The 12,500-nt window shown below is 47.3% G+C and overlaps 1 protein-coding gene across 3 annotated transcripts in view; it reads right to left on the reverse strand.

Annotated features, from left to right (window-relative positions):
• The window catches only part of LOC143289770 (large neutral amino acids transporter small subunit 2-like), a 98,482-nt gene that overhangs the window by 20,042 nt on the left and 65,940 nt on the right, over positions 1–12,500 (reverse strand). Inside the window, exons 1-3 of one of the 3 annotated variants that reach the window (XM_076598884.1) lie at positions 5,586–5,964; positions 4,263–5,523; positions 1,552–1,677 (exon numbers count right to left, since the gene is read on the reverse strand). In XM_076598884.1, coding sequence (XP_076454999.1) covers positions 1,552–1,677; positions 4,263–4,971 — 835 coding nt within the window. In that variant the 5' untranslated portion in view covers positions 4,972–5,523; positions 5,586–5,964. Of the gene's footprint in view, positions 1–1,551; positions 1,678–4,262; positions 5,524–5,554; positions 5,965–12,500 lie in introns of those variants that run through there. The other 2 variants (XM_076598885.1, XM_076598886.1) reach the window with 2 other exon arrangements.

Genomic DNA, 12,500 nt, shown 5'->3' on the forward strand with positions numbered 1-12,500 from the left:
GAAAAGAAACAGAGTGATTCTGAGACTGAAAAAGGAGAGCTAGAAAGAATGGATGAAAAGGAAACGAACACAGTGATTTCAAGATACCCTGAACTGGCCCATCAGAAAAATTTCCACCCTTAACCCAACAGGTGCCGTTACCAAGATCTGAACCCGGGGCCCTAAGATTGAAAACCCAATGCTTTAACCACTCGGCTAGTGCGCCCGACACTGAAACTGAAACCGAAACTCCACATCAGTATGGCAGGGGAACCTACCAAGGATGCAAACACCCCAGGGTTTGAATGGGTTAAACAGATGGAGTGACAACTTACACAGACAGCAGAGAGTGTCAACTTGCTGAGGCTAGAGCAAACTCCCCACGGGTTGAATGGGTTAAACAGACAGAGTGACAAATTGCACAGAGAACTGAGAGTGTCAACCTGACCAGGCGCTGTAAACTCCCCAAGGGTTGAATGAGTTAAACAGACAATGACAACTTACATAGACAGCAGAGAGTGTCAACTTGCCGAGGCTAAAGCAAACTCCCCAGAGGTTGAATGGGTTAAACAGACAGAGTGACAAACTGCACAGAGAACTGAAAGTGTCAACCTGACAAAGCTGTAAACTCCGCAGGGTTTCAATGGGTTAAACAGATAGTGACAAATTACAAAGACAGCAGACAGTGTCAAACTTGCCAAGGCTAGAGTAAACTCCCCATGGGTTGAACGGGTTAAACAGACAGAGTGACAAAAGTGCATAAAGAACAGAGAATGTCAGAGGGTTGAACGGGTTAAACAGACACAGCGACAAACCACACAGAGGGGAGAGACAGAGCGTGTCAGAACAGCAGCAGCAGATGGATCGACAAAACTGCACACAGAGCGTCATTCTGAAAACGCAGTATGGCTGCCTGCAAGGCGGGGGGGGGGGGGGGGGGGGTTAAAACGGTCATACACGTAAAAGCCAACTCATGTACATGAACGTGGGAGTTGCAGCCCATGAATGAAGAAGAAGAAGAAGATAAGATAAGATAAGATAAGATAAGAATAACTTTATTATCTCCAACTGGAGAAATTTGGTCAGGTGCATTATCACAACATAGACAAGTAAACAACATGGGGACCATAACTGTACAAGCCAGCAACAGCCCCTACAAGTATTACGAAGATACAAATGTAAAAAATATCACATACATCGTTTCGTACATACATCCACACACTGCAGGTAATAACTAGTATTCTTAATGTAAAAACAGAAAGAATTAAGAAACATTATTTGAATATAATTATAAACATAGCCTACTATACTGCACATTGATTATAATAGACAGATAAGAATAAAGATGAATTGCGGAAAACCACAACCAGATAATCAGCACCACCCCCCACCCCCACCCCACCACCACACACACACACACACACACGGATAACTTGATTAAACAAGAGTAATAAACATATGTTCTCAAATAAAAGCACTTCACATATTCGCTTTTAAAAACATTGCAATTAATTATTACATCATAATTATTAAACAGAAATATATTTTAGAATATGGACGTTAGCAACGTACCACGGCCCAGCTGGACGAAGCCAGTGATGATGATGAGGATGAGGGCCAACATCTTGGCGTAGGTGAAGATGTCCTGAACGCGCGTGGCCCAGGTCACGTCCATGCAGTTCACGAAGGTCAGGACCACTGAAACACACACACACACACACGTCACTTTCCTTGAGGGTGTGTTCATACAGTCAGTGTTAACTTCTTTATACCATGTGGTATGCTTGAAAATGTGTACGTGTGCGTACATGTGTACGTCCCATGCAGTTCACAAAGGTCAGCACAACTGCAACACACGCGTCAGTTTCCTTGAGGGTGTGTTCATCTAATCAGTGTAAACTTTTTTTATGTGTGGTATGCTTGACGATGTGTGCATGTACACATCTGTATGTGTACTATACAAATGCATGTATGTGTGTGTGAGTGTGTGTGTTTTTGTGTGTGTTTGTTGAGTGTGAGTAAGTGAGTGAGTGAGTGAGTGAGTGAATGAATGAGTGTGTGTGTGTGTGTGTGTGTGTGGAAAGGGATGCAGGTTTTGTTTTACACACATACAGAGAGAGAGAGAGAGAGAGAGAGACACACACACACACACACATGCAAGCATGTGCACACTGTAACACACACACATACACTTCAATCCTCACACACACATGAGAGAACAGTAAGTCCATGCTGCTGTGCAGCATGCACCATTACACACACACACACACACACACACACACACTAACACACTACATAATACACACACACACTACGTAATACACACACACACACAAACACACACTACATAACACACACACACACACACACACACCACACGACACACAAAAACCACTACTCCACAGTACACTGTTCTAACAATAAAAACAAAAAACAATGAAATGGCAAAACTAAAAAGAAAAAAAAAGGGGGGGGGGGGGGTATGTGGAAAAGGATAAGGGAGAGCATTGACGGAAAAGAAAAAAGATCCATTCCAACTCTCAGACAAAAGCAAAAGAACCTCCCCAAACAGAAGAAGCCAAAAGTGTCCGCTGGAAATTCAAAACCAAATCTTCGGGGAGGGAAAAACAATATCCTGGTGACACCAAAATCAATACAATCTTCCTGACGCCCGCCAAGTGATTTCCATTTAAATCCAATTGTCGCCTGATATATCAGGATTCTGCTGCCTCTTGCCTGCTGATGTATCAGGATTCTATTGTCTCTTGTCTGCCAGAGTGGCAAGATTCTTTTCGCCTCCACCCTCCCTCCCCGAGTCTGAAGAAAGAAGAGTCTTCAAACTGGATCCTGGGTTTCCACGGCTGTGACTAAACACAAGCAAGTCCACGTTTGGTGCCAGACCTTTAACCCTCTAGGCTGAAAATTCTCCACGTCCATTCCAAACACAAACGGTTGTCAGCAAACCAACCATGAAAGAAAACATGGATGTTCCAGTATCGGCATTCAATTTTCATCGCTTCTTATTTTTGCAAATTTTTTAATATATTTTTTTTACTTCATTTATGAATCTCTTTGTTGAATGGCAATGGTCAAAGGGTTTAATCAAAATTCCAAGACTTTTCCAAGGCCCTCAAGGGCCAAATAATTTTTTTTTTCCTGGACGTTTCCAGACCTGGAAATAGTTCTCTCATTTTTTCAAAGACTGTTCCAGACTTCCAAGGCTGTACAAAAAAAAAAACACCAAAAAAACCCCCAAAAAACAACCACACCCTAACATATGTAGATGTGTGTGTGTGTGTTGTTGTTGTCTTCAGTTTAACGTCTCTCCACCTGAAGTGATATTAGACGAAAAAAAAACCAACAAAAAATAACGTGGGGGTAGGGGCTGTGAGAGGGGGAGGGGTAAAAGTGTGTGTATGTGTGGAGGGTGAATAGGGAAAAACAACGCTCGGAAAAATGGAAACGTTATAAACGCCAACATCAAACAACTATAACATCTATAACAAATGTCCTATAGGACTATGCAGCAAACCTTCTGCAATAACAAACAACATATTGGAATTGTTAATAACACATCCAAAAGAACTTTTGGTGAAGTCTGGCAAAAAACATTTTAGATTCTGACATTCGAATATTACAGTGTGTGTGTGTGTGTGTGTGTGTGTGTGTGTGTGTGTGTGTGTGTGTACTTTCCCCCCTTCCCTTTTACCCCCCAACCCCCTTTTCCTTCTTTCCTCTTCCCCAAGCTTGTCACAGTCGGGATGGTTTCCTTTTCTCTTACATACCACAGCCTTGAGAACGCCTGGCAAGGCAGAAAAGCTGGCAGGGTAAAACAAGTGGGATCACTGACCCAAGCCTCGCGCTGTTCTTCTTTTGGTATACAGGCAAACTTGCTGGCCTTTGGGGACCCACCCCGTGTGCTGACCATCCATAAAGCCCTCTTGGCCCAGACAGCGGGGATGTAACTTGGGCAAGACACCCTCCACAATAAACCGGTTTCAAGTGCAGGTAGTTGGGGCAGCAGTCCAACACGACTGACTGTCATACAAAATATGTATTAACATTCCTTTCTGTGAACGGGATACCCCCCCACACACCCCAACACACACACACACAATATACACACGCACACACACCCATACCCCTCCCCCTCCCGCACCCACACACACCCATACCCCCCCCCCCCCCCCCGCCCCCCTCTCCCACCCCCTCCTCCCCTCCCACACACACACACACACTGATACACCAACACACACACAAACACAAACACTCCACAGGCTCACAGATACAGACGGCCGCCAGAAGAGTCACGGCAACCTCCGGCTGCTCGCAGTCGGGGAAGAAGGGCTCAACGATATAGTAGGCGAAGGTCAAGGCCACAATGGCCACCGTGCACGGCCGGACGATGGTGCACTCGGTCCACAGCCTGAGGAAGGCCAGGAACGGCCCAAAAGCCTCCAGGAGGCAGACATAGTCACCGCCAGAGCTGACGATGGCCGTGCCCAGCTCGGAGTAGCAGTGGGCGCCGACCATGCAGTAGAGGCCGCACAGAACCCAGACGATCAGCGAGAGACCCACGCTCCCCGTGCCCAGGAGGACGCCCCGGGGACTGACAAAGATGCCCGAGCCGATGATCGTGCCCGTCAGCACTGTGACACCGTTCAGCAGAGAGACCTTGGGCTCCAGTTTGACCGCTTCCCCGCTGCCGCCACGTCGGGGGTTTGGGCCAGATTGGCCACCTCTGTGTGAAGGGGTTGGGCCAGGACTGCCTTGTCTGACCCCGGCGTTGGCTTGGTTTGGTGAAGGGTTCTGGGGTGTGGCTGTGTGGTGTGTGTGATGTTGTTCAGCTTGGTGGTGGCTGGCGGTGGTGGTGGTGGTGGTGGTGGTCGGGGGACGATGGTCTCTCGCTCTCTTCGGCTTCGTCATGTTGTCTGAACCCCGGAGTCTGTTGAAGCCTTGCTCGATGCCTTTGTCTGAAGCCATTTCCCTCATCCTTCTGACTCTGCCACTCTCCTACGTTGTTTTATATGACTGTCCTTGTTGCTACTGCATACGTTCTTTTTCTGAAGGTTGGGTAAATCTTTCTTTTTTTTTTCTTCTTTTTTTTTTTTTTACCCCACCACCAGTTTAAAGCGAGCTACTGTCTGATACGATTCCTCGCGACAAATTAATCCAGTTCACTCCCCGAGTCAACGCTTCCTGGCCTGAACAGCAGGACTGAAGATGGAAGCTGTGTCGTCACACGCTGTCACACAGTCCTCCAGGGCACCCCTGTTCAGCCACAGCCATCTCCAGACACTGCGTTTCAGTTTTAGCTTCAATGGGGCAGCAGAGCATGCGGACAGGTCCACATACCATTATACACCACACCACATCTGCAGTTTGAGAAGAAAAATACCACCACCAAAAAACGAATAAATAAAAAAAGCAGCAGCAGATTCCGAAACCTTGGCGTAAAGTCAAAACAGCTGATCAGACCGTGTTTAAAGCCTATCCTGAGAACAATCCGTCAAGAAGTCCCCCGAGACAGGGTCAAAACATGACCTGATACCCCGAGACAGGGTCAAAACATGACCTGTCACCCCGAGACAGGGTCAAAACACGACTTGTCACCGCGAGACAGGATCAGAACACGACCTGTACACCTTTCTCAGCAATGTTCGACCTCAACGCACTCATCAGCGACAGAAACAAACCGCCCACTTCTTCTGTGTGCTGCACCATGGAAAAAAAAACAACACACAACCAACCAACCACCATAACACAGAATCCTGCAAAAAAAGAAAAAAAAGAAAAGAGACTGAGAAACTGTCAGGGCAGTGTGTGTGTGTGTGTATCGCACAAACTGGTATGTTTTGTGTGGCACATCACAGTTCACGTTGAAAGCAGATGCAGAAACTTGTTCTTGGGAGACCGGAGGAATAGAATCCTCGACCTCCCCACCAAAGAAACAAAACGCAAATGATGTCTGCTCGTCAAGGAGCTCTGCACTTTTAAGCAGCTGAGGGGTGGGCAGCAAAATGAAGGCCAATCCCAATAACGCAAGCTTTCCCACACCTCAGCATTTTTAACTCTCTCCATACGAACGGCGAGAGAGACGACGTTAATCCCAATTACCATCATCAAAATATTGCAAGCGGAAGGCTCTTACACTGAAGAGGTGAATGTTGACAAAGAATACCACAATTCTGACGACGGAAGCTAAAGGTTGGGTCATAGAGACACCCACTGGACATCCGAGGGGTCTGTGTAGAGGAGAAGAGAGGACTGGCCGTACTGAGTGAGTTAAAGGACGCATCTCATTACAGTCCAGGTCATCACGAAAACAACACCTCACCTGTCACGTGCTTCTAAATGCGGCCAATCGACAAACGTGCTAGGGTGACGAGTGTGTGTGTGTGTGTGTGTGTGTGTGGTAGGGTCAAAGCGTGTCGAATCACTGAACATGACAGTCCATCTCTGCCAGGAGGGAAAGTCTGCTGCACCCCATGCTATTTTCTGCTGCCCATCAGCTGGGATAAATCGGTCGTTATGCTGATTTGGAGTCTCAACCCAAAAACATGAAAACCCAACAGAAAAAAAACAACAAAAAACAAAAAAGTCCCAGATTGAAGACAACACTCAAAAAGCATGTATCATCTTTCTTTGGATTTGGAGTTGGTTGGGGGTGGGGGTGGGGGTGCATCATGGGGGAGGGGGGGCACGTTGTTTTACGCACTTCGCTATGCGCTTACAGTCTTGCTATGTGCCTTCTCGCACATGATGTCAGTTTAGCTTTTATACGTGGTAATGCCATACAGCGAGAGCCAATGGCCTCACTAAAACAATCCTCCTGGGAACTATTGACGGGGTAGGGGGAGGCTAAAAAACAACAACAAAAAATCCCAATGGACTGACAACACTGCAGAATAATGAACAGGAAACCCATTTGCTGAGACCCAGGCTTTGACTCCTAACTGCAGACCTGGAGGAATCTGGTGAAATGTTCTTCTGTGCGGGCCCCTCACTGACTGCTGGCAGAGTTACGGGAGAAGATGTCAGAGAAATCTCTTCTCCAATGGTTCGTTCCAGAAGATGTCAGAGAAATCTCTTCTCCAATGGAGAAGATGTCAGAGAAATCTCTTCTCCAATGGAGAAGATGTCAGAGAAATCTCTTCTCCAATGGTTCGTTCCAGAAGATGTCAGAAAAATCTCTTCTCCAATGGTTCGTTCCAGAAGATGTCAGAGAAATCTCTTCTCCAATGGTTCGTTCCAGAAGATGTCAGAGAAATCTCTTCTCCAATGGAGAAGATGTCAGAGAAATCTCTTCTCCAATGGTTCGTTCCAGAAGATGTCAGAGAAATCTCTTCTCCAATGGTTCGTTCCAGAAGATGTCAGAGAAATCTCTTCTCCAATGGTTCGTTCCAGAAGATGTGTCAGAGAAATCTCTTCTCCAATGGTTCGTTCCAGAAGATGTCAGAGAAATCTCTTCTCCAATGGAGAAGATGTCAGAGAAATCTCTTCTCCAATGGTTCGTTCCAGAAGATGTCAGAAAAATCTCTTCTCCAATGATTCGTTCCAGAGGTCCAGAACCTACATGGCCCAGCAACTGACAGTGGCCCGAAGGCTTACTTACCGCCCTTTATTTATCCATTTGACGATGTTGATATCACAAAACCACACTTTACCAACCCCAGCAACCTTGGACAGTATTCTAACCCTTGTGCGTCTGTAATAATGCAAGAACAAGAAATCACGAAGTAGCAAAACTGCTCAGAGATCTAATGAATGTGAACCCCATTATGCCTGACAGCCGTATGTCTGTCGGCTAGATCTAAATGACAACAGATTAACTCACCCCCACCCCTCTCTCTCCACCTACCGGCTCCTCTCTCTCTCTGTCTGTCTCTCTCACTTAGATAATATTCAGCACAAACTTCATCATTTTTCTCGTCCTCATATTTGAGAAACTGAGCCGAGATAAAGGGTTGTTCCTGGCAAAATTCAGTAGAAAAATCCACTTCGACAGGAAAAAAAACACCCCAACAAATAACACTGCACGCAGGAAAAAAAAAAGACAACAAAAAATGGGTGGCGCTGTAGTATTGCGACGCTCTCTCCCTGGGGAGAGCAGCCGGAATTTCATACAGAGAAATCTGTAGTGACAAAAAGAAATACAATACAATACAATACAATACAATACAATACAAATAAGTGACGAGATTAGACACAGACCGACAGACAGATCTAGAAACAAAGATTTAGAAAATGTCACGTTCAGTTTCTGGGCCATGCCAGATCTTTGGTGAGCAATGATTCTCTCAGACAGACAGACAGACAGGCAGGCAGACAGACAGACAGACAGACAGTCAGGGTATGGTGGTGTGAGGTCCCCCTGAAATCTACGCTGTCTGGGTCCTCTCCGTCACTCCCCTTTCTCCAGAGGACTTCACTCACGCTGCTGATAGCGAGATGGCGTGGACTGGAAAGGCGGGTTGGCAGAGGAGTGTGTGTGTGTGTGTGTGTGTGTGTGTGTGGAGGGGAAGGAGGAAGGGAGGGGGAAAGGCGGGGCAGTGTGTGTGTGTGTGTGTGTGTGTGTGTGTGTGGAGGGAGGGAGGGGGAAAGGCGGGGCAGTGTGTGTGTGTGTGTGTGTGTGTGTGTGTGTGTGTGTGTGTGTGTGTGTGGAGGGGAAGGAGGGAGGGAGAAGGGGGGAGTTGAGGTGACAAAGCTTCACGTGCGCTCTTTCTCTGGGGGGAAAGGCAGAAAGACAGCAAGCGTGATGATGGAAGATAGGGGATGACGGCAAGAGGTTGAAAGGAAGGGTGGGTGGGTGAGGGGGGCAGGGGGGGGGGGGGGAGAAGTGGGTGATAGAGTGAGGAGGTAGAGGAGTCGGGGGGAGGGGGGAGCAAATTTAAAAAAAAAAAAGGGGGGGGGGGGGGGTAGGGGTGATGAAGTGTCCAGTGGGAACTAAAACGGGTTTTAACAGATTCGTTAAGAGAGAAAATTGAAATGACAGCAGAGACTGGTGAGGATGTACACACACACACACACACACACAAACACGGGCACGCGCACGCATACACACACACATGCATACACACAAACATTCACATTTGTACATGTCTACACACACACACACACACACACACACACACACACACTCACACACACACACACACACACACACACACACACACACACACACACACACACTCACACACACATACACACACACATACACTCACACACACACACACACACACTCACACACACACACACATACACACACACACACACACACTCACACACATACACACACACACACACACACACACACACACACACACACACAGGTCCCCCAATCATCCTCACTTCCTGTCCTTTGCTTTCGCTCCAGTCACCCCCTTCCTGCCTCTGGGTGACAGGGGACAAGAGACCTCAACGAGTTAATATATCATTCCTCTCTCTCTCTCTCTCTCCCTATTTGTCTGTCTCTCTGCCTTCTTATATATATATATCTCTCTCTCCCTATTTGTCTGCCTGTCTGTCTTTCTCACTCTCTCTCTCTCTCTCTCTCGGTCTCTGTCTCCCCCCCTTCCCTCTCTCTCTGCCTATGTCTCTCTCTCTGTGCATATTTGTATCTGTCTGCCTCTCTCTCTCTCTCTGTCTCTCTCTGCATATTTGTCTGTATCTCTGTCTGCCTCTCTCTCTCTCTGTCTCTGCATATTTGTCTGTATCTCTGTCTGCCTCTCTCTCTCTGCATATTTGTCTGCATCTCTCCCCCCCCCCCACCCCCACCCCCCCCCCCCGCCTTCTTACCATTTGTATAAATTTAATACATATTTTTTGCTTAGATCTTTTTCTCTCTCTCTCTCTCTTTTTTTTTTTTTTTTTTTTTTTTTGTCATTTGCATCCTTCTCATTTTCCTTCCTTTTATATTATCAATTTTTGCCATTGCACTTGTTTTGTTTTTTTTTTTGTGTTTGAGGGCTGGATGAAAATAAAAGCATATATACTTAATCTGTTACCCTCAGAAACTAAAAAAAAAAAAAAAATCTTTCATTAATTCACACACACACACACACACACACACACACTGCTGATAATTTCAAAAAGTTTGCTTCGCAGCCCATCCAGACATTTTCTTTTTCTTTCTTTCCTTTTTTTAAATAAATATTTCTTTAAGGCCTAATGTAATAAACATGCAACAAAAATTGCATCAATTTCTCATTCCTTTCTAAACAGGTTTTCGTTGTTGTTGTTGTTGCTGTTTCGTTTAAAACGGTATTGCAGCATGAATAGACACTGAATTAAACAAATTTATTTGAAGTAATCTGAAACATTGAATTAAACTGTCACTCACTCACTCACTCAGAGAGAGAGAGAGAGAGAGAGAGATTGAGAGAGAGAGAGAGAGAGAGAGAGATGCGCCCCTTAAAAATTACACACTCACGAAAGCACGCAGAGAAACGCAGCGAAGCCAAAAGAGAGAAAAGTAAGGGAGGGAATTACAGTCCAGCCTATTGTCTTCCCTTTTTTTAAATCGTCGTCCTGAAAAAAAAACAAAAAACAAAAAAAAACAACAACAAAAAAAACAGCACAGAGTCAGTCAGAAAGAACAGGCTTGCGTGCTCGCTTGGATACACGCAACCGTGGTTCAATATTCGATGAGCTGAGTTTAATATTAAAATAGAGAGAGAGAGAGAGAGAAGAGAGAGAGAATGTTTTTTTTTTTCATTTTAGATAAAGGCCAGTATCTCCCACTGGCTTTTATCTGAAAAAGACAGAGGGAGGGAGGGAGGGAGAGAGGGAGAGAGAGGGCGGAGAGAGAGAGGGAAGGAGAGGGAGGAAGGGAGAGAGAGGGGGGGAGGGAGAGGGGGGAAAAGGGGGAGGGAGAGGGGGAGGGAGGGAGGGAGAGAGAGGGGTGATAGGGAGGTAGAGAGAGGGGGAGGGAGAGGGAGGGAAGGAGAGAGTGAGGGGAGAGAGGGGAGGGAGGGAGAGGGAGAGAGGGGTGATAGGGAGGTAGAGAGAGGGGGGAGGGAGAGTGGGGAGAGAAAAAGGGGGGAGGGAGAGGGAGGAAGGAAGAGGGAGGGAGAGAGAGAGAGAGAGGGGGGGGGGAGAGGGGAACAGAGAACTGGTTTATTGATTTGGCCGTTTCTGTCCCAGACAATAGGGGGTTGGGGGGGACTCGAATCGCGTGTTAACCTCCGTTCTGAAGAAACAACACTGATGTGCGAGAAGAACAAAGACAGGAAATCCACCTCTGTTCTGAAGAAGAACAACGGTTCACGTGTGTGTGTGTGTGTGTGTGTGTGTGTGTGTGTGTGTGTGTGTGTGTGTGTGTGAAGAACAAAGAGACAACTTTTCTGCTTTGCTGAAACCAAACACACCCAGCAAACCCTGTTTCATGGACGCATGAATATCAATTCCTCGGGGGAAAGAGAGAGAGAGAGAGAAAGACAGAGGAGAGAGAGAAAGAGACAGACGGAGGGAGAGGGGGAGAGAGAGAGAAATGGAGAGAGAGAGAGAGATGAGAGGAGGAGGCATGCCTGCACTTTACCACAAACCTGACAAATCACACACACACACACACACACACACACACACACACACACACAATGGCACACACACACGTATTCACACACTGACATGCACGCACGCACGAACACACACACATCTACGAGCACACACAAACACACACACACACACACAAAGATGACCAAAATGAAACCACCACCACCACCAACCGCCAACTACATAAAACAACGATGATGGCTTTCCACCTTCGCCCACCTCCACCCCCCCTTCCAAACACCCACTCACCACCCCACCCCCACCTCTCTCTCCAACAAAGAAAATCAATCAATAACCTGCACAGACGTTCACCTGGGGGGGGCGAGAGGCAGGAGAGAAGGGGGGAGGGTGGGGAGGGTGTGTGTGTGTGTGGGGGGGGGGGGGGGGCAGGGGGGGAACGGGTTGACAGGACAGGGGACATAACACAGACGCAAGCCACGCAACACAGAGAGCCTGCTCACTGCTTACCTCTACCTATGGCCGCCTGGCCCGGAACTGGAAAGCCGATTTCCGCCGATGGAACTGTGATTGAATTTCCTGGCCACCCGGCCTGACCCTACCCCTACCCAACTCCTTTGTTGTTCCTCTTACTCTTCCTATTCCTCCTTCCTCCCAGCTCTTCTCTTCCTCCTCCTCTTCCTCCTACCTCCTCTTCCCAGCTCCCCCCCTTCCTCCTCCTCTTCCTCCTCCTCCCAGCCCCCCCCTTCCTCCTCTTCCTCCTACCTCCTCTTCCCAGCTCCCCCCCCTTCCTCCTCCTCTTCCTCCTACCTCCTCTTATTCTTTATCCTCCTCCTCCTCCCAGCTCTCTTCCTCCTATTCCTCCTCTGATTCCTCCCTCCTCCTATTCCTCCTTCCTCCTCCCAGCTCTCTTCCTCTTATTCCTCCTCCCAGCCCCCTTCCTCCTATTCCTCTTTCCTCCTCTTATTCCTCCTTCCTCTTATTCCTCCTTCTTCCTGTTCCACTTATTC

The sequence above is a fragment of the Babylonia areolata genome, chromosome 14 (assembly GCF_041734735.1).
Source record: "Babylonia areolata isolate BAREFJ2019XMU chromosome 14, ASM4173473v1, whole genome shotgun sequence".
Lineage (NCBI taxonomy): Eukaryota > Metazoa > Mollusca > Gastropoda > Neogastropoda > Buccinidae > Babylonia > Babylonia areolata.